The sequence below is a fragment of the Trichosurus vulpecula genome, chromosome 9 (genome assembly GCF_011100635.1).
Source record: "Trichosurus vulpecula isolate mTriVul1 chromosome 9, mTriVul1.pri, whole genome shotgun sequence".
NCBI classification, from domain to species: Eukaryota; Metazoa; Chordata; class Mammalia; order Diprotodontia; family Phalangeridae; genus Trichosurus; species Trichosurus vulpecula.
Window position 1 is genome coordinate 111,729,854 of NC_050581.1, and position 21,043 is coordinate 111,750,896.

Below are 21,043 nucleotides of genomic sequence, written 5' to 3' on the forward strand. Positions count from 1 at the left end.
ATCTCTCTTGTAAAGGCCTTTATTTGGCATTTGAAATTTTTTTAATCTCACTTCTGTTTGTTTTAGAATCCCTCCCACCTGTGTTACTGATATATTTTGTGTTTGGGCCTCTCATTCCTAATCTGCAAAATTGGGGTACTGGACTAGATGATCATTAAGGCCTTTTCCAATGCCAAATCCTATAATTTTAACAGAAAAATTATGGTTCGTCACTCTGTAGGGAGAGCCCTGCAGTTTTAACAGACTACTCCAAAGTAGCAGATATGATCCTTTTGCCTTATATTCATTCCCCTTCCTCCCTGGTTTCTTTAAGCTATTCCGCCTTTTAACTGCTCATTCTTTTCCTCATTTTTGAACCTAAAAGAAAATAACAGATTTTTTCAGAACGACTTTTGTGTTCTAACTGGCACTTGTAGCAGTGGAACTTTTTGCATAGGAGAATGTGTGACAGGGGCAATGTTGGATTTTCAAGTCAGGTATGTGTAAGTCAGGAGATGCTTGTATTTTCTGTTCACCTTGCACAAATTAGCACGCTACATAGATGGTTAACATAAAAGCTTCTCTTAAACTTTTTAAAATTATTAATTTATTTTTATGACACTCAGTTCCACAAGTTTTTGAGTTCCAAATTTTCTCTTCCCCCTCCCCAGGATGGCATCTGATATGGGATATACGTATATTGTCACATTAAATGTCTTTTCCCAATAATCAAATTGTAAAGAAGAATTATAACCAATGAAACGAACCATGAGAAAGATGTAACAATACAAAAAAAATTAAAATTTTAAGGAAGAGAGCAAATGCAAACCGAAATTCTTTCTCTGGATGTGCATAGCCTTTTCCATCATGAGTCTTTTGGAGTCGTCCTTGCATTGTTGAGACGAGCCAATCTGTCAAAGTTAGTCATCACGGAAGCAATGTGTCTGTGGTTGTGCACAGTGTTCTCCTGGTTCTGCTCCCTTCACTCATCATCAGGTTATATAAGACTCCAGGTTCTTATGAAGTCCATCTGCTCCTCATTTCTTACAGCTCAGTAGTATTCTATAATATTCATATACCACAATTTGTTCAGCCATTCCCCAATTGATGGGCATCTCTTTGATTTCCAATTCTTTGCCACCACAAAAAGGGCTGCTATAAATATTTTTGTGCACATGGGTCCTTTTCTCCCTTTTATGATCTCTTTGGGATACAGTCCTAGAAGTGGGATTGCTGAGTCAAAGGGTGTGCACATTTTTATAGCTTTTTGGGCATAGATCCAAATTTCTCTCCAGAATGGTTGGATAAGTTTGCAACTCCACCAACAATGCAATAGTGTTCCAATTTTCCCACATCTTCTCCAACATTTCTTATATTTCTAATTAGGTATGCTTTAAAACAAACAAACCCAGAATCCTTTCCCAGTACTTCCCTCATTGAATTTTCCTTTGTAAGAGAGGAATTTTAGTAAAATCCCTCCAGCAAAGTGACCTAGAATGAAAGGCTCAGCATCTTTTTGCATCCATACTTTGTCACTCTTCTTCCAAGAAGAGAGAAGATTGACTTGAAAGTTGAGATTATTTTATTTAGCTTAAATGCTAAATTTCTTTCAAGGATTCATTCAACACACTTATTAGGTGCTTAATGTTGGCAAGACACTGTGATGGGCTCTGTAGTTTAACAGATTAAATCAGTTTATGAAATGTTTACGCACTTTAAGTCTAAATATAACACTGCTCATTCTGTGGTCTTTGAATTTTTCTTTAATGCTTTGATTACTGTATTTCAATATAATTGGTTTCCTTTGTAGTATTTCATTTTCTGTATTTAAAAGCATTCTAAAAAGCAGCACATGACACACACAAAAGATTAAGAATCCTTGCTCTGGCACCCTGGATTTTTGGTCATAAGATTCTCTTTTCTCTTCCTACATGTCTGATCCTTCCTTATCAGTCTCCTTTGTCATGGGTCTTAACCATGAGTGTATCCCAGGCCTCTGTACTAGGCTTTCTTTTTTTCTTCATGTTTTTTTCACATGTTGGACTCATCAGAGCCTATGGCTCTCATTAGCATCTCTGCAAATTACTCTCAGAGCTGTATATTTAGTCTCTACTCTCTGCTGTGGCCTCTCTCCAGGTCCATCTCATCTTTAATCTGTAGTTCCTCCTATAGGCTCTTAAACTTAACATGCCTCAAATGGAACCCATCTTTTCCCAATGGCATCATTCTTGTGAGTTTCTCCCATTTCTGTTGAGCTACCACCATCCTTCCTGTCACCCAAATTTGCTGCCTGAGAGTCATTTTAGACTCTTCATTATCCTTCACTCCACACATCTAATCAGTTACCAGATCTTTTCAATTCTGCATCCATCTTATTCTACAAAATCATACAGCCACCAACGGCATTCAGGGCCTCTTGCCTCTACTTTGGACTATCTACTTTAAGCTTTTCATCAGTTCAGCTCTGATTATGTCATCCCCCTAGTGAAACTCTAGTAGTTTCCTATTACCTCTAGGGTCAGATATAAACTCCTCTTTAGGTTGTTTAAACGTTTTCACAGCTTTGGCCCTTTCTACTTCTCTGAACTCATTACACATTATTCTCAGACATTCGCTCTACTGTCGAGTTATAATGGCCTGCTTATATGAAACTCAGCCTCCCATCTCTATGCAAAACCTCCCCTCCCCCATGCCTGGTTAATCTCCTCCACCTGAAGGAGTTCTTAGCTTCTTCCAAAACACAACCCAAGTGCCATCTTCTGTAGGTCTTAACTGTTTAACTCATCTACTAGTCCTTTCTCATCCAAAATTATGTTCTGTCTGCTTTATTGAATTGGTCTCTTGTATCTGCTTATTTATGTATACAGAATGTTATTACCCTGATAGAATGCAAACTCTTTGATGGCAAGAAATGTTCGATTTTTGTTTGTGTCCCTAGCGCTGAGTTATGGTACCTAGAATATTAGTATCATAAAGTACCTACAGAGAAGTATAAGCACGTGAGAGGTGATGAGAACCTGCCTTAGGTTCCATATCTTGCTTCATCAATGTAGTGTTACAGATTCCCCTTGCCTAGTGTAACTGCTTTCCAAATGGGAGCTGCAGTACTGTCAGATGATCTACCAACTAGTGCATAAGAATGCTCACTTAAACTACTATATTTTTAAAAAATTTGGCCCCTTTGCTCTGCAGTGGATGTTATTGGACTTCGTTTCTGGTAGGCTCTCATCCACTTTGAGCTTAGCATGAATGTGAAGGGTGGTGGTGGTGGTGGTGGGTGGTTCTTGAGCCCCTATTGTAGTAGAACCTGAACTTCTCAAAGAGCTTTGTTCTGTAAAATCTTGTTTAACCTGGTCTTTACAGTAGAATGCAAAGTACTTTGTATTAAAATACATGCTTACTTATTTAGGGTCTTTGTGAACCGTTTATTTTCATGATTATTTTTGTTGATTTCTAGGTGAAGAATCTCAGGCACAGAGAGATTGACCTAGCTTTCAGTGATAGGTTAGAGTAGGAAATAGCATATACAGAGAAGTGGTGGACTCAAGGTGGAGAATGAGGCATATGCTTTTTTTTCTTTTTTGGTTGTTGTTCAATGAGAGTAGATAGAAGTGAGAGGGAAATATTTGTTTTAATTTAAGCGCAAAAATATTTTTAAAAATGAAAGGTAATAATGTCTGGCCTGGGCCTCCTGATTCCTCGCTAGTGACATATATATATCTATCTTCAACTCTTGATTTATCTTAAATAAATAAAGGGTGGTGACAAGGATAATTAAATAGCAGATAATTACAAAACAGTTCATCCTGGAAGGTATTACATGTTTCTGCAGTAGAGTTGTATTTTTAATTATGAACTCATTCCTATTTATATTTCCTCATTACATGTCACCATGGAGGTAGCTTGAGAGTTGATTAAAGAAGGGGAATTTACAACTAGAAGAACTTTTAGTAAATGCCTACCGTTACTGTGTTTAAGTGTGGGAGGTAGAGAACACTTGGCAACTGTGATTGGATATGGAAAATGAGAGAAAGGGAAAAGTCAAGGATGATACTGAGGTTTCAGAGTTGGATGAACAAGGAAACTTGGAGAGAAGATAATGAGCCCTTTGTTTTTAGACACAGATTCCTGTGGGATACCCAAGAGGATCTAGCAGGGTATTGGCTCATGATTGGTGTTCAGAAGGGAGTTTAGGCCTGGATATATAAATTTGGGTCATCTGCCTAGAAATAATATTTCAGCCTATTGAAATTGGTGAGGTTGCGTAGTATGATTCCATGGGAGAAGAAAGTCCATGAGATGGCTCTGGGAAACACTCATCCCAAAGCTAAAAACTTAATCTATCAGTTGATTTTCTCCTACCACAGGGATGAAGTCAACTCCTCTGCACAATTCTTTGCCTAGGCAGCCAGAACAAAGACAAGTTTTAGTGTCTGCTGAGCTTACAGATTATGTTTTGTTGTCTGGCTCTGTTGTGTTTTGTTGTCTATCTGGATTCTAAGCCTGTGAGTGTGTTATTGTTCCCTCACTGCAGTGAGCATTATATAGGGAATCCTTGGGGGTATTTCTGGTTTTCTGAGAACTAGAGGAAAAATACTGCTTAATTTTATTTTTGTGGTAACCTTTAACTTTGGACCTAGGTAAAAATAAACAGGAGAAATGAAAAAGGCCTGCAGTTTCTTGTAGCACATTAAGGGAAGGGTTCAAGAAGCATGGGGATCACTGCTGGCTCATCTTGGCTCATTTTTTAACCAAAAAATATCAATTAGAATGTGCTTGATAGAACATAAGTAAATTGGGAATAATCTAGAAGAGCCACCAAATCATTTCAGAGGAAGGTAGCATTTTGCTAATTTTTTTGTTGATTTTTGGGCCAAACTTTTGATTTTAGTGTTGCAGGGGAACTCCTTCTGTTGCAACTCCCTACACTGATGCAGATAGGCAACTGGTTTGAGAAATTAGGTGAATTAAATGTCAGAAACAGAACTTGAACCCAGGCTTTAGGGCCAGTGTTCCTTCTATCCATCATGCCACATTAGTGCTTATGAGAATGTATCCATCATGTTCTGTGTGCGTGTGGTGGTGGTGGGGAAAGTAGTGGGGAGAGGTATGGTACACAAAGGGGAAGGACTATTCAATCTAAGATTATCTAATTGTGAACTATATAGACAAGAATTTCAGGTTTCCATCCAGGTATCCAAATGGATCTTTTAGTATTTCCCCTGACAGACTGTAAGGTCTTTGAGGTCACCTTATACACTTTTCTCCCCAATAGTACCATAATAGATACTAGGTTGTGTTTAAAATGTTAAACTCAAGTAACTTTATGAAAAAAACCTAATTAACATTAAACTTTAAATTATTAAGCCATGTAATGAAATATGCATGTAGCAATGTCAGATAAATCAACCAATAAATGCCTATTAAGTGCCTCCTATGTACCACCTTTGTATGTGCCTACTGTAATAACCTCTTAGAACACAAAGGTGAAAATGAATGGTCTTTGCTTTGTAGGAGCTTACAGTTTCTTTGTATGTACATGTATATAAGTATGTACATAATATGTATACAACAGTAGTGGAGTAAGGTCAGGAAAGGCATCATTTAAGAGGTAGCACTTGAGATAGGCTTCAAGGAAGCTGTGGATTTTAAGAAACAGGCAAGAAAGGAGGGCATTCCAGGCATGGGGGACATTCTGTGCAAAAACATGGAGATAGGAGATAAAGTGTTGTGTTTGAGGAGCAGCAAGTGGTCAGTTTGGCTGAACCAAAGAGTTCTTAAAGGGGATAATGATAATAAGCCTGAAAAGGTTATTGGAAGGGAGGCTGTCAGGGGCTTTAAATGCCAAGCAAATGCACTTGTATTTGATTCTTGATCCTAGGGGTGATAAGAAACTATGTGGATTTATTGAATAGGGGAGTGACATGGTTGTTAGGAATATTGTTTTGATTGCTGTGTGGAAGACATTTTCATGAATTGGAGAGTGGACAAAATTTGAGTTAAGTTAGTGAAAAGTCCAGGTGAAGGATGAGGGCCTAAACCAGGGTGGTGACTATGTGCCAGTGGGAAAAGACAACTCGAGAGAAATACTCTGGAGGTAGAATTGGCGACATTTGTCAGCTAATTAGTTATGTGTGGTGAGGGATAAATGCTTTGAGTCTAGAATGACTCTCAAGTTGCAAACCTAGGTAGCTGAAAGGATGGTAGTGTCTCAGTAGAAATGGGGAAATTCATGAAAGGGATGCCTTTGGAAAAAATAATTGGGTTGTGTATTGGACATGTTGACTTTGAGATGCCTATGGATCATCTCAGTGATGTGGGACTAAACTTCAGGAAGGAACCTAGGTCTGGATGTGAGTTCTTTTCAGAGAAGTGACATTGAACCCATGGAAAGTCACTGAGAAAGTGTAGAGAGAGAATAGGAGAGGGCTCAGGACAAAAGCATACCCCTGCAGGTAGGGCCATAGAAATCATCTAGTCCAATCCCCTCTTTTTATAGTTGAGGAAATTGAGGTACAGACAGGTTAAGTGACTTGCCCACAGTTATACAGATAGTTAGGAGCTGTGTTAGGATTTGAACTCAGGTGGTATGACTTCAATTTCAATGGTTTTTCTACTGCAAATCACTGATTCCTTCAATTTGTAACTCATTCTAATACTTTAGACCGTTGGCGTCAAATTCAAATAAAAACAGATCCCTGGCACTTGTATGATGACTTAGAAAACCACAAGTTAACATTATTTATGTTTTATTATTTTTTTTTGTTAAACATTTCCTAGTTACATTTTAATCTGGTTCAGAATATATATACACACACACACACACATGCGCTATTATTATTTTCATCATTGTTTTAATATATAAACCAATTTATCTCTTTAGTAAGATTATCTTCAAAATGAGAGATTTAAGACTACAAGATATCTAAAGCCCTTTCGGATTATAAAATTCTTTGATTCTAAGTGTTGATGGTTGCTAATTGGACTTTGTAATAAAATGTATCTACTTCCTTTTGTTTATTTTTATAGGGGCAGATTCAGTGTTGAAGAATGGCTCATTTTGACAATAGCCTCAGCCTGGAAGATGCTCTAACTGAAACACCACCAGAAATTGAGGAAGAGATAAAACGGGACTTCATGAGCACACTAGAAGCAGAGGCATATGATGATGTGGTGGGAGAAACCGTGAGCAAAACAGATTACATTCCCCTTCTGGATGATGATGGGAAAACTGGGAACCCAGAGTCAAAGAGCAAACCTCATTTGGATGGTGATCAGGTTGAATGTAAGTTTTTTTTAAGGCAAGCAGTCCCTTTGTGCACCTTAGCCTTCTCTGGTATTCATGAAACACTATTTTTTGGTTATAATTATGGAGGCCTGGATTAAATTGAACTTTTTAAAAGTTTAGTTAAGGAATTTTATTCCTCTGTGTCCAAGTTGACTTATCTCTATAATCAAGGGTACTTTCTTTTTGTGAGAACAGTCAAATAAAAAGGGCCCTCTTTCATTTATCCTGTAGAAGAGTAGAAGCTTCTTATCTGTAGTGATTTGTACTATGTACCAGTAGATGTATTTTTGGAGGGACCTTTAAACCAAACATTTTTCCTGGATCAGAGAAAAGCTGAAATATTGTGTAGCTTTAAAAAAAAAAGTGTCTCCTATCCCTTTTCTTGGAGCACAAGTCATATTGTAAAATTTGAGCCCTGAAATTCCATGCCTACGGAGATTCATTTTATTCTCGAATACAGACATCATTTGTTGTTCGCTTTTGGAGTCTCCGAGTAGGATTAAAACAATGGCTTATTAATGTCCCTTTAAGAAAAGTCTCTTGCCTTCAAATATGCATCTTTGTTCTTTGTACCACAAATCTCTTTTCTTTAATGAAGAAACTCTTGGCACTTTAAAATGAAACCAGGCCCACGTAAATATTTTCTTCAAGAAAAGAAGTGGATTCTTCATCAGGAAGTACTGAGCTGTGCTTTTCTGAGTTTTGTGTGGAGTTGTCTGTACTATCTCTTGTTAAAGTAGGAAGAAAAGGAAATGGAGCTTGCATTTCGTTTTGTCCTAGTTGGCGGGAACAAGGCTAGCCATTTTTTGACTCTACTACATTCACCTTGGCCTTCTAAATTAGATAGCAATTTCTTCTCTTTCACTTCTGCAAGGGTCCCTCCTATCAAGGCCCATAGTGTTGGGGGCGGGGAAATAGGACACAACCTTATGGAAATCTAGCAACGAGGCACATGAGTAGGGAAGGCTGTGTGGTTAGGGCATGTCAGGATTCTGGACTTGCCTCCATGTCCTTAGTCTTCTAAGGGAACAGTCACTCGACAGGCAGAGCTACCTCTGCTCCGGCTGGTGGCCATGTTGACTCTTACAGGACAAGCAGTTCCCCAAGACCTATACAGGTCTTCCGTTTAGACCAGGTGCTAAGATGTTTCCCCATCTGGAGCTGTAAATGTCTGTTACGGACAAGGCAGATAAATCTCTTAGGTGTTTCCCCTCTCTCTAGTTCTAGGTGGCAGTAAAGGACAAGGCAGGCAAGCTTCTCCTTCTCCCAACCAGTTCAGTGAAGTCACAGAGGATTCTTTTTCCTCCCCTAAGCAACTAGCAGCAGCGCAAAGCCTGTCTTCCTCCAGTCAGCTCCTAGGGGAGAGGAATAGTGCAGGTGCTAAGTGCTTGCTTCTCTCAGTTCTCACTTTGGCTGCTTTTCTGTGGAAAAAGTTGGACTGGGCTGGTCCTTTTCAAGCAGCAGGAGCCTATCTCAGGGCCTGCTCTGCTCCTTCAAGCTTTGCTGGGCCTTGTCACTATCCTGTTTCTTTACCTGCCAGTTTCTCTGAGACTGTCTGCTTCTAGGGTTTCTATTTGACTGTGAAGCAGGGTCTCCTTCTGTGAAGTAACTCACCTCTGTTGTTGGGTCAGAAACCAAAAGTGACATTTCTACTAGCTTCACCACAAACTGCTGTCTCGTAGGGAAGAAAAAAGTGCTAGTTCTCAGTTTTTCAGGTATCCACTTCTAAGTTCTTTTAATAATCCTATTTAAATTATCTACTCAGAAACAAGACACTTCCTTTGCCTTGTGTAAGTATTTTTTCTCTGAGAGCTGCTTTCTTTCTTCCAGGTCCTCTCAGCACTGACTATATTTCTACTCAAGTACTTTTGTCCAAGGGTTTGTTTTCTCAAAGCTTCTCTTAAAATTTTCTGTGTTCCTTCTGATTCCTTTAGTTATAATGTATAAATAAGAAAGGATGCTTTTAAGTTGGCACTGAACCATTGATAACTACTCTTTGGGTATAATCTTTCAACCAGCATCATGTATCCATCTATGTGAACTAAAATTTGTACTGTATCTCTTGTCCACAAATTGAGCCTAACAGGCTTCCTCAAATTCTTTGCTCATTAGATCTCAAAGGAATCTCTCTTGAAAGGTTCAAGGGGAGTGAACCAGTGTACATCCTGGGCCATCTCATATATTTTGGGATTAGAGAAGCCATGGCAGTTACTGGCCCCTTTCTTGCCTAAATTCTTGCTTGAAAATGAGAAGATGGAGTAAGTGAAAGTGATAGTAGTTTTGAAGTGTCAGGAATCTGTCAATAAGCAAGTCCATATTTACTGCTTATATTAAGAAGAGTTTAGGGCTAAAACCTTCGTTTTAGTTTTAATTATGAAACTTGAATATGAATGAGTAGGAAGATGAAATGAAAACTAATCATTTTAGGTAAGATTGAGTCAAAAATACTAGGTGCCAGCCTGAAATTGTTATCCTTTAGTGACCTAGCATTGAGGGTTGGAAAGGGAGTTTTGGAGATACAAGAGGGAGGGAGTGTGGGGGTGGGGTTGGGGGGAAAGGAAGGAGTTACTCTGCTTGTCTGCGTATTCTGGGTTGTAAGTCCTGAGGAAATTTAATCTTTGATCCAGACCAGAATATTTTATAGACTTGGGTGCTGTTGGGTTTCTTATGAATGGGCTAAATGGAAAGGGGGAATGATTGGGGAATGAATTGTACTTTGGTAAAATATGAAATTCTGTTAAAGGAAACTTTCTGTTACTTCCCTTGAATGTTCATAATTAAGCTTGTAAATAACCATCTCCTATATTTGGTAGGGTCACCAATCTGTTCTTCTTGCTTTGAGCCTTGCATGTATTAAAAATAATGGCCTTGGGTGTGGCATTAGGAATCATATTTTCTTCTATCCCCAGGACAGAATTTCTATAAAGCATTTTAACTAGGAGGAAGGGATTCAACTTCAGGAAATTAATAGTAATCCAAACAGTTACTAAGATTCCATTTTCCCTCACCTCTCTGTGCTTTATAGTTTGTTGACTAGAATAGGAATCATTAAAACAAAAGTGACCACTAGGGGGTAGTGTTGATTCTGCTCTGATTGAATAAATTCAAAATGGTGTTCTCAAGCTAATACAAATATAAAGCTGTAGTTTCCTTACCCAGACATCTCCAAAGGGAAACCTTTATCTCCTTGAGAGATTTTGAGCTGAGATCACAGCACACAACCATTCCTGTTAGCTACCTGCCACCTTGGTTCACAATCTTTCTGAAAGCCTTTTTCTTTGTTTTCAGTGAAAATTAAATTTGAATCCCCTTCTACCTCAGAGAATGTTAATAGGGTTTTGTTTTTTTTTTGTAGTGCTTTAAGGGTTCTAAAATGCTTTGATATACATTATTTCATTTGAGCCTTACAACTTGTGGGGCATGTATTATGCATATGTTTAATTATCCCCAGGAAACTGAGGTAGAGAGAAATTATGGCTTATGCAGATCATACCTGTGGCAGGTGGGACTTAAATTTTGGATCTTTCTTTTTATTTTATTTTGGGTGTTTATTACAATAAATCTTCCCAAGAATAAGTTCTGTTTTCAAAGCACAGATATTAATCTTAGGGCTGTGTTTTAATTTGAGACTGCTTTCTTTCCATGAAAAGGGAATTCATCAGGAAAATGATTCAGTTAGAAAGGTTATGAATATCTTCTGAGCCAGATCTTACTTGTTAATGTCCACCCTTTATTTGGACTTAGTTCAGTTGATAGAGCACCTTGGTGGCTCAGTGGGTAAGTAGAATATTATTGTGCTATAAGAAATGATGAGCAGAATGATTTCAGAAAAAAACCTGGAAAGACTTAAACTGATGCAAAGTGAAGTGTACAGAACCAGGAGAATATTGTTCACAGTAACAGCAATATTGTACCATAATCAGCTGTGAATGACTTAGATACTCTTAGCAATACAATGATCCAAAGGACTCATGATAAAAATGTCCACCTCTAGAGAAAAAACTGATGGAGTCTGAATGCAGATTGAAGCATTCTGTTTTTTACTTTTTATATTTTTTTCATGTTTTTTCTCTTTTGGTCTGTTTTTTCTTTCACAGCATAATTAATGGGAAAAATGTTTTTATATGATTACACATATACAACCTGTATCAAATTGTGTACTCTCTTAGGGAGGTGGGAGGGAAGGGAGGGAGAGAGAAAATTTGGAACTCAGAAAAAAAAAAGAATGTTTCAAACTGTCTTTACATGTAATTGGGAAAAATATTATTAAAAAAAAGATAGAAATTCGCTCAAGCATGGGGATAATAACCTTTGTATTAGTACAGGAAATGGAATACCACCTATTCTGAATGGTAAGTAGGTCAACTTAGCTGGAACATAGAGTACGTGAAAGGACATGTTCCTTTCATGAAAATTCCAGTACACCTTGAACATATATGAAATAATTTTTAAAAATAAATGCTTAAGCATGATTGTGAAGGGCTTTAAGTCAAAAGCTAGGAGTTTGTATTTTTTTTCTGGAGGCACTAGGGAGCCATTGAAGATTTCTTGAGCAGTAGACTGACAGCGTGCTTCAGAAAGATTATTTTGGCAGCTGTGTGAAGGATAGAATTTAGAAGAGAGAGCCTGGAAGCAGGGAGACAAATTAGGAGCCTGTGAGTGGAGACATATGGTGGAGGCAGAATTGATAATACTTGGCAGTTTGATTAGATATGTGGTGGTAAGGGAGATGGAAGAGTCAAGGTTGATTCCCAGAGTGTATACCTGAAGGTGGTGACTGAGAGGATTGTGGTATCCTTAGCAGAAATATGGAAGTTGAAGATTGGGGTGATGCAGTGATTACTGAATTCTGTTAAGTTTGAGGAACAGAAATCGACATGGAAATACCAAGTAGGCAGTAACGTTGGACTGTGGTTCATCCCTCGTGCTGCCAATTAGGAAAAAACATCTCTACCGATTGTTTTTTCCTAACCTTTCAATCACTTTTCAGTCCCTTGAAGTCTGCCTTCTGACTCCTTTACTTGATTCCTACTGCTTTCTCCAAAGGTTTTTTTTTTTTTTTTTTGGAGGGATGAAGGCAAGGCTATTAGGGTTAAGTGACTTGACCAAGGTCACACAGCTACTAAGTTCAAGTGGATTTGATCTCAGGTCCTCCTGACTTAAGTGCCATTGCTCTTCACTGCTGCCCCTCAACAATTTTTTAAATTGCTAAATTCAGTAGCCTTTCTTTAGTTCTCATTTTCTGTGTAACTTTATGGCCTCCTTCTCCCTTGGATTTCTTTTTCTTCCTGTGTTTTTAAGACACTACTTTCTCCTCATTTCCTTTGCTACTTGTATGACTGCTTCTTATTTTGCACCCTGAGTCCAATTACCGCTTTCTCTGAAATTATGGTTGGTCACTGGATAACTTAAATCAGTTATTTTCATTTTTATTTTTTATGTGTTATTATTTGCCTTGTTCTGCTTGCTTCATTTTACAATAGCTCCTACACTTCTGCCTAATTTTCACTGGAAACATTTCTTTTATCATTTTTTATGGCACAATAATATTCTTTTTTTTCTTATACCATGATTTGTTGAACCACTCCCCAACTGATGGGCACTTTCTTAGTTTAGTTCTTTGCTGCTTCAGTCTTTCAAGTACCAGTCCCATATTGCCAACCATATACTGGACATCTTTACTTTTATGTCCCATAAACATATTAAACTTGTTGAATATTCAACTTACAATCTTTCTTCTGAATGCCATCCCATTTCCTAACTTCTTTATTCTGTTGAGGTCATCTTAATTTTTTGGATTATCCACGTTTGTAGTCTTGGCCTCACCTTGGACTTTGGATTGTCGTGTCTTTCTGCTTAGCTTCTGCTGAATCCATGCCTTTTATCTACTCATGGCAGCCACCCTCACTCAGTTTCTTATCACCTCTCACATTAGCTATTACAGCGCTATTAATTTGCATCCTTGCTTGCAGATGCATTCTTCTCTAATCCATTATTTGTATTTGATATTCCTAAAATAGGCATTCAACCATATCGTTCTCTTGCTTAGTTATCTTCAGGGGTTCCATGTTGTTTTAGGATAAGATAGAAACTCTTGTGTTTAGCATTCAAAGGCCTTCACTTTCACTTCCCAGAAACTTTAGAAAAATTGATCATCTTAAAGCAGACTACACCAGCCTTATTTTTCTTTTTGACATATTTGATGTTATTAGAAGCTGTCAAATTAGCCAATGAAGTCGATAAGTTTAAGGATATTGTGTGTTAGGCAGCACTCATTTGTCAAAATAGTAAAATGGCAGAAGTAGCAACTGTATCCTCATTTTACATGTAGGACAGCTCAAACATAGGTAAATGCCCCTCTACCTTCTTTCTTTTTCCCTCTCCCTCCTTTTTCTTTCTTGTTTCCAGTCTCTGCCTTGCAGTTTGTCTCCTATTCCTCGGTCTTCTCTCCTGCTCCCCCCAATTTCACATACTTACTTTACGGGACCAAGATAACAATACGATAGGAATTGTTTCTTTTCTAGGTTTATTTGAATTTGGGGGTGGGAGTAAGGAAACAAGCATTTATGAAGTACCTAGTATGTGCCAGGCCCTGTTCTAAGTGGTTTGCATTATATGATCTCATTTGATTTTGATTCTCATAACAATCTCATGAGGTAGGTGCTGTTATCATCACCATTTTAAGAAACTGAAGAGCCTGTTTAAATGGCCTGCCAGGGATCACTCAGTAAGTTCTGATGCTTGCCCATCTTTCTGACTCTAGGCCCAGCACTCTATTCATTGTGTCACCTGCTGTCCAGAGGTGAAGCTAAGATCAGAATATGCTGTACTTCCCCAGCTTCTAGAGGCCCTGATTCCCCATCTAGTCCTTTCTGCACTAGATCCTGCTGCTGCTTTAAGCTGATAAATATTTATGTGTTGTTGGCCTCCTGCCCCCCTCCCCCCATTAAAATGTCCTTAAAAAGTCCTTAAGAGTATGGATAGAGCCTTCATTTTATATTCTCAGTGTGTTACACTGTGTTATGAAAATGGTAGACCTTAATAAAATATTTGTTGATTATTGAATTATAGCAATAATAGTCACATTGCCATGGCACTTTAAGGTTTACAAACCATTTCTTCCAACATGTGAAGTATTAACAAGCATTAAAGCCTAGTCTCACAAGGCCCTGTGGATAACACAGGATCACAGCCAGAATATGTGTGTGTGGGATGGGGGGAAGGGGGTAGAAGGCGTCTCCAACTTTGATCTCAGTGTTCTTTCCACTGTGCCATGTTACTGCTTATCTGGGCTTAAATTAGAGATATAAGTGATAAAATTGCATGAGGTATTTAGCTAGTATTTACTTCTAAAGATTGAGAGATGTTGTCTGTGAACATGTTAATTCCTCAAAGGAACCATTTAGAATTCCCGACAGTTCTTGTTTTAAGCAGATTCAACTGGGGGTGGGGGTGGGGCGGGGAAGAGCAGCTGACTGGGTGGAGCCCCTGAAGGAGAGGGGGAAGTCTGCTGAACAGCCTGTTTACACTAATTGAGAACTAGCTGTATAGGATTTCAGGTTGGTAGGGACATTAGAAGTCATCAAAGGACCATTTAGAATAGCCTTGTAAATTAAGAGAAATAGTTTGCTTAGCTGAGAGATTTGTGATTTCACTGGTTTATAATTACTTATCTTGAACAAAATGGTAATTGTACGTGTTCATGTGTTCATGAACAAAAGAGACCCACCAACCCTGTTAGTGGCTTTTTAATAGCTGGAATGATAATATTTAGGGAGATGTAGATCTTTACACAGTGGATTAGAGCAGTTTTGGGAGGGATGTAAATAATAATTTTCTCACTTCCATTCAGAATAGTTTTCTGTCATATAAACCAATTACTTATCTTGAAATGAAAAAGAGAAAAGGCTGCTTTAACAATTAGTTTATGAGGACTATTCTGCGATATAAAAGGAAAATGGAGTGTTCACAAATGTTAATGTGTTGGGTTTTTAGGCAGAGAACAAATATAGAAATGAAATAAAAGACTTAAATTTGCTCAATACAATGAGGAAGTCAGGCAAAGCTGAATTTGAGGGATTCCATTGCAGCTTGAAATCTAGTCACTTTATTTATGGCATCACACATAGGCCTTTCCTTTTCATAGAATCCTATGAGAACAGTTGATTCAAATCAATGAAATCTATTTTAATTATTCTGCTCCCCCTCTCCCCAACCCCCCCCAGTTTGTTTTCTTGGCAGTTTTTTTTTTTTGAGGCTCTATAATAACTAGATTCTGAAATGAGAGTATTAAACTTTTAACTTTTACATATTACTTGATGTACTGCTTTTAACTATTTATCTGCTTGTCTATCTGTTTTTATTGCTTTTTTTCTTCCTTTTACTTTTATCCTGGAATGTCATTCTTTGTTGGAGCCAGTGAGATGGAAAACCGTTTGAAGCAACTTTCCTTTTAAAAGTACGATTCCCAGGAGGCAGTGACTAAGCAGTGCTTCTGTGGATCTTTGGGTCATAAGAGCCCTGCCTTAGGTTAGGTGAGCACTTGATGATACCTTATTTTTAGATGTGGTCCTGTTATGCCTCTGTTCAAAAGTTTTCTGTAGTTCCCTATTGCCTATTGAGTAAAGTTATATTCTTTACCCTTTGTCTGACATTTAAGGACCTCTAAAATCTGGCATCTTCCCCTTTGTGCTCCTATCCCTAGCCTTGTTACCATGCCTCTCATGCACTACACACTCCTACTGTGTTCTGCCCACTCTCCCCTGGGCCTCCTGCCTCTGTGCCTTGTCTTGCTGTCTTCTGGAATACCTTTCTTCTTCCCTGTTGCCTGTTAAATTCTTGTCCATCCTTTAATGCTCGGCTCAAAAGCCTCTTCTTCAAGGGGGAAAAACCTACCTCTTGATTTGTCGTGTTGGAAATATCCTTCCCCCTTGGATCTCATAGCACTTTGTTTGCAAACCTCCAATTCAGTTCTTGTAATATTATAATATCATTGGTATTATGCTCCTCTGGACACTGACTTGGTTGTACCTTTTTACCAGATTTTAAGCTTCATGAGATTAGCAACTATGTATTTAATAGAACTCTGTCATCCCCTGCATTGAATCAGTCAGTCAAATAGCACTTATTAAGCATCCATTACATTCCAGGTCCAGTTCTAAGTGCTGAGGATACAAAGAAAGGCAAAAGACAGACTGTACTCAAGGAGCTTATAGTCTAACGTACTGACATTCCCTTTTTACTGTTTCTATTTCTCTGTATGGTCTTTACTCCATATTTGGATGGCATTGTCTCCTTGATTACCTCCAGTCTCAACTCAGGTCTGACCTCCTACATGAAGCCTTTCCTATTCTACTAGCTGCTGTCCATCTCTTAGCCATCCACTCCAAAAAATATCTTGCATTTTGTTTCATGGATGTATGTTTATCCAAGTAGAACAGGGTAGCTTTTTTGTCTTTCTCTTAGTATCCCCAGCACTTAGTACAGTACCTGACATGTGATAGGTGCTTGCTGACTATTAATTTTATTTGTTCTTTAATGTTTACTCCATAACATGAAGAACCTCTTCTACCCAAAATCCTGTTAAGATAATGTTTGTTGGCTTTTTTAGTTTGTTTGTTTTCATAGAAGAAAGTCCTCCTTTAAGTTTGTAGAGGATTTCAGTAATTCTTTAAACATTTCTTAAGTGTCTACTATATTCTAGGTACAGTGCTACCACCTATGAGTGCTGTAAAGATGAAATCTGACACAATTCTTTCTTCCAAGGGGTTTGTTATTACATGTTCACTGGGTTGATTATAGAGAATACAGACAGACTCTATTAAAAAGCAGAATGGGAAGAATGCCAAGGAGAGATAAAGCCATATTTGAGAAATCTGAGAAAGGAAGAAGTACATTTAGGGAAGGCTTCTTATACTTAGTGATAGGCAGCACTTAAATTGGTTCCTGAAGCAGAGACAATAACAGAATCCATTTAAGTAAGCATGAGAATTCATAATAAGTAAGGTGATACAACACAGAGAAGAGATGCTAGGATGTGAAAGGTCTGTGGGGAGCAATAGTGAGCGTGGTACTTGATGAAGGTAGAGTGTATGGAGTGGTATGAGAGGTTTAGAAAGCTAGGTTTGAGATACGTCTAACAGTGGCCATAAAAATCAGGATGATTCTTGTTTTCTGTTAAGCTCATACTGAATATAGGGTTATAGTACTGTGCTGTTATATTGTCTAATGTTCTGTGTATTCCTGTCTTCGTTCATTTTTAGGGTGTGTCTTTATTCTCAGGGAAGCATTAGGAATTGTATACTGAAGTGTTTCTGATCTTGGTTAGAAAGTGGTATGAAAAAGAGAAGATTTTTAATAGCCTTTTGAAGAGGTGGTCAAGTGGCTTCCAACTGCTTTATTAGAAAAATAAAATCATTATGCGGTTATTCCTAATGATCTATTAAAGCTGGTCAAATGGGTTTAGTCTCCTGTGTGTAGAACATTCGCATACCCCCTCGCAGTGTAGTACATAGAAACAAAATTGCTTTCTAGTAAGTTAGTGGACTCTTAACACCAAATGTGGAAGTGCCAATTTTAATTACATGCTTGAAGGGAAAAGTGAGAAATCGCTGTGTTCCTATGCATGTAAACATGTTTTGTTATCTTTCTGGGATTTGCAAGCCTAGCAGAAGGAAGTTAGTGGGGTTTTTGTTGTTAAAAATGTAAATATGAAAGCAGGACAGACCCAATACCCTGTTACCACACAGATAGTACATAGTAGTACTATAGAGTCTTATAATTTTCATTTATTAAAAATGCAGACTTCAAGTAAGTATTTTGTTTGAGATGTGTAAACCAGTCATTTAAAAAAAACTAAAAAATTCATTTTATTTTTTGCATCCTCTCTATAAAACTTTATTTAAATCAAAACAAGTTGAAATCTGAACCTTTAATTTCCCACCCCTTGTCTGCTGAGCTGCCCTATGAGTCATGCCTCTTCTGAGCTAGCTCAGAAATATATTTTTAATGAACTGAATTGAATAATTTTTCTTGCCAAAGATATTATGCTACCAAATGGCCTTTGAAATGTGCATTCTTTTGATCCTTTAGCTAGATGAATTACTCTGTTGTACTCAGAGAGAATTAAAAGTTCTTTTGTATGATTCAGGCCTGGATTATTGCATTTAAACCATTTAAAAATTGTTGTCGGGTTTTGACCAGCTTAGGTTACAAGTGACAGGGAATGGGATTACAAAAATTCAGCCATCTTTGCTTTAGCCTTTTTTTTAAAGCTGGGGAATACAAAGTATAAGTTGGCATTTGTAGTATGTGAGGGTAAAGAGGGTTTATTTAATCAAAGTGTAGCGATTTATTGGCGTCTCCCTGGTTTAGGACACTCTTATTTGACACTTTCTGTTCTGCCTAATTATTTCTGAATGTAGCAGAATGAAAGGATTGGTGGTTTTGTTGTTGTTCGTTTTATATAGAAGACTTTTGGTTTATTTATGTAGAAGACTTTTGGAGATTACTTTAAGGTAAAATCTTGTATGTTACATATTATTAGAGTTTGTTCTAGATTTATATTTATGTGTGGGAAATGTTTTTGTGTCAAAATTTGGACACCGCATGCATAGGCTGGTGGAATTAGCAGCATTTCAAATAGTAAATGTGTACTGCCTTCTGGAAGTGGTTTGTGGGAGAGGTGGTGGTAGTGATAATGGGCGTGTGTGTGTGTGTGTGTGTGTGTGTGTGTGTGTGTATTTAATATTAAAGTTATAATTGCCTTCTTAACGTTAACCTATTGGGAAATATGGGGAGGTGAAGAACATAAGAGGACTTTGAAGGTAGTTGGTGAGATTAAAGAGCTCTATAGAATTTAGTTTTTAGGGAGCAAGCTTGAAAATTGTTTGGCCCTGGTTGATTGAGAGGAAACTCAATGAGATATCCCTTAGGGAATAATTTAAATTGCTGCTTAAAAAACAAAAGAAAATTGAGAACTGCACCATAATTTCAGATAATGCTTTAAGAACAGACTGTGCTGCATTGGCCCACAGTGGGTTGGGCTTCCAAGGGAATCTAAGAAAGTTTGGCACCCTGTGAGCTTTGTTTATGAAGTAAAGGAACAAAGATATGCATTTATCAAATCATACCTACTAGCCCACGGTCTCCTGTCAGTCAAATATATAGCAGTACCTTTGATGTTAAGTTGCATTAGCACAAGTGCTAGTGCTGTACTCCTGTTTCTATGCCTTGTGAATAATAGGTGCTATTTGTTACCATGCTTCTAGAGGTGATAATTTAACCCATGTGTCTGTGGTAGGGTGTGGGGATTTAATGGAGGGGTTTGTTATCGTTTAGTCATTTTCAGTTGTGTCCAACTCTTTGTGACCCTGTTTGGAGTTTTCTTGGCAAAGATAGTGGAGTGGTTTGCCATTTCCTTCTCCAACTCATTTTACAGATGAGGAAACTGAGGCAAACAGGGTTAAGTGACTTGGCCAGGGACACACAGCTGCTGTGCTATAAATGCTGTATGTTTTGACCACCTTTGACAATGGAAGCCATAGCAGAAGCAATGTAGATGTAAGAAAAGATTCCTTTTTCAGTGGTGGTAGTGAAACCTTAGAATGTTTCTGGGGAAGATTATAAAATTTTACCCTCATATCTTAAAAATTAAGAGAACATCGTGCACGGAAAATAGTATCTCAAAATAGCTTACATTTATAAAAACTTAAAGGTCTGCAAAGGAATTTTTATTGTAGTTGCCCTGTGAGATGGATAATGAAAATACTATCGTCCCCATTTGCTGCTGGGTAAACTGAGACTCAGGGTGAGTTGACATGTCCAAGTTTACATGGCTATTATCACATCTGGGTTGTGAGGTGTTATTTCTTTAGCCTCAGTTTCTGTATAGATATCACCCTTTTAATACGACTATAAGTACCACCCCCCCCCCCAATACTTTCTGAAGCTCTTGAGCAAATTGTCTTGATAACTGCAAAAATGGAGATTGAGGTTTATCTCTAAAAGTTAAGATATTTCACTGCTATCTGGGAGAAATAACTGATTCAGACTGGGGTGGGGTGAAGATAAAAGACAATAAGTTTATTTATAGAACTGCAGTGGTGTCTGCTTGGATAGATGATACACCTCTATAGAAACAAAAGCAAGTCTAAATACCTATACCCAAATGCAAAGTCCCTCCCTGTCTCCCCTTTGGCTGGGTAGTACAGGGCGTACAACATTTCGATACACCTATTACAATATGATATGTTCCCCCTTCTGCTACATGCATTGTATGACCATTAACATGGACCATTAGCCCTCCCAGAGGAAGAGAAATTAATATTCTTAATATTCATAAGCTTATTACGCATGAGCATTCCAAGCAAGACATAACCTTTACTCTACTTAGCTGATTTCAAACCTCAAACCAAGACAAAACCAATTGGATCCTTGCTTTGCCTGTTATCTTCTGTGTGACACATAACCCCTTCTTCCTGTCTCCCATTCTGCCGATTGTTATTCTGAGCTTATGGAAACAAATTCCTCTTTTGTATCTCTAAGTTCTCTTCTTCTGGTAGAAGGTACGCTAGTACTAAATCTGTGTTGATAGTGTCTTCTATAATCAATTTATTTTCCTGCATCTGCTGTAAGTCAAAAGACTTTCTGGTATGTATGGATCCCCGAGATTTCACAAGTCATATATTACATAATTTCTGTGGAAACGCAAGTTTTAATCATTCCTCATGTATCCTATAATAACAGTGGTTTTATGGTTACAATACAATTATCCTT

General features: G+C 37.9%; 1 protein-coding gene across 8 annotated transcripts in view; it reads left to right on the forward strand.

Annotated features, from left to right (window-relative positions):
• The window catches only part of MAP4 (microtubule associated protein 4), a 178,764-nt gene that overhangs the window by 16,658 nt on the left and 141,063 nt on the right, over positions 1-21,043 (forward strand). For all 8 annotated transcript variants that reach the window (XM_036737759.1, XM_036737763.1, XM_036737766.1 and 5 more), the window contains exon 2: positions 7,009-7,264. In XM_036737759.1, coding sequence (XP_036593654.1) covers positions 7,030-7,264 — 235 coding nt within the window. In that variant the 5' untranslated portion in view covers positions 7,009-7,029. The remainder of the gene's footprint in view (positions 1-7,008; positions 7,265-21,043) is intronic.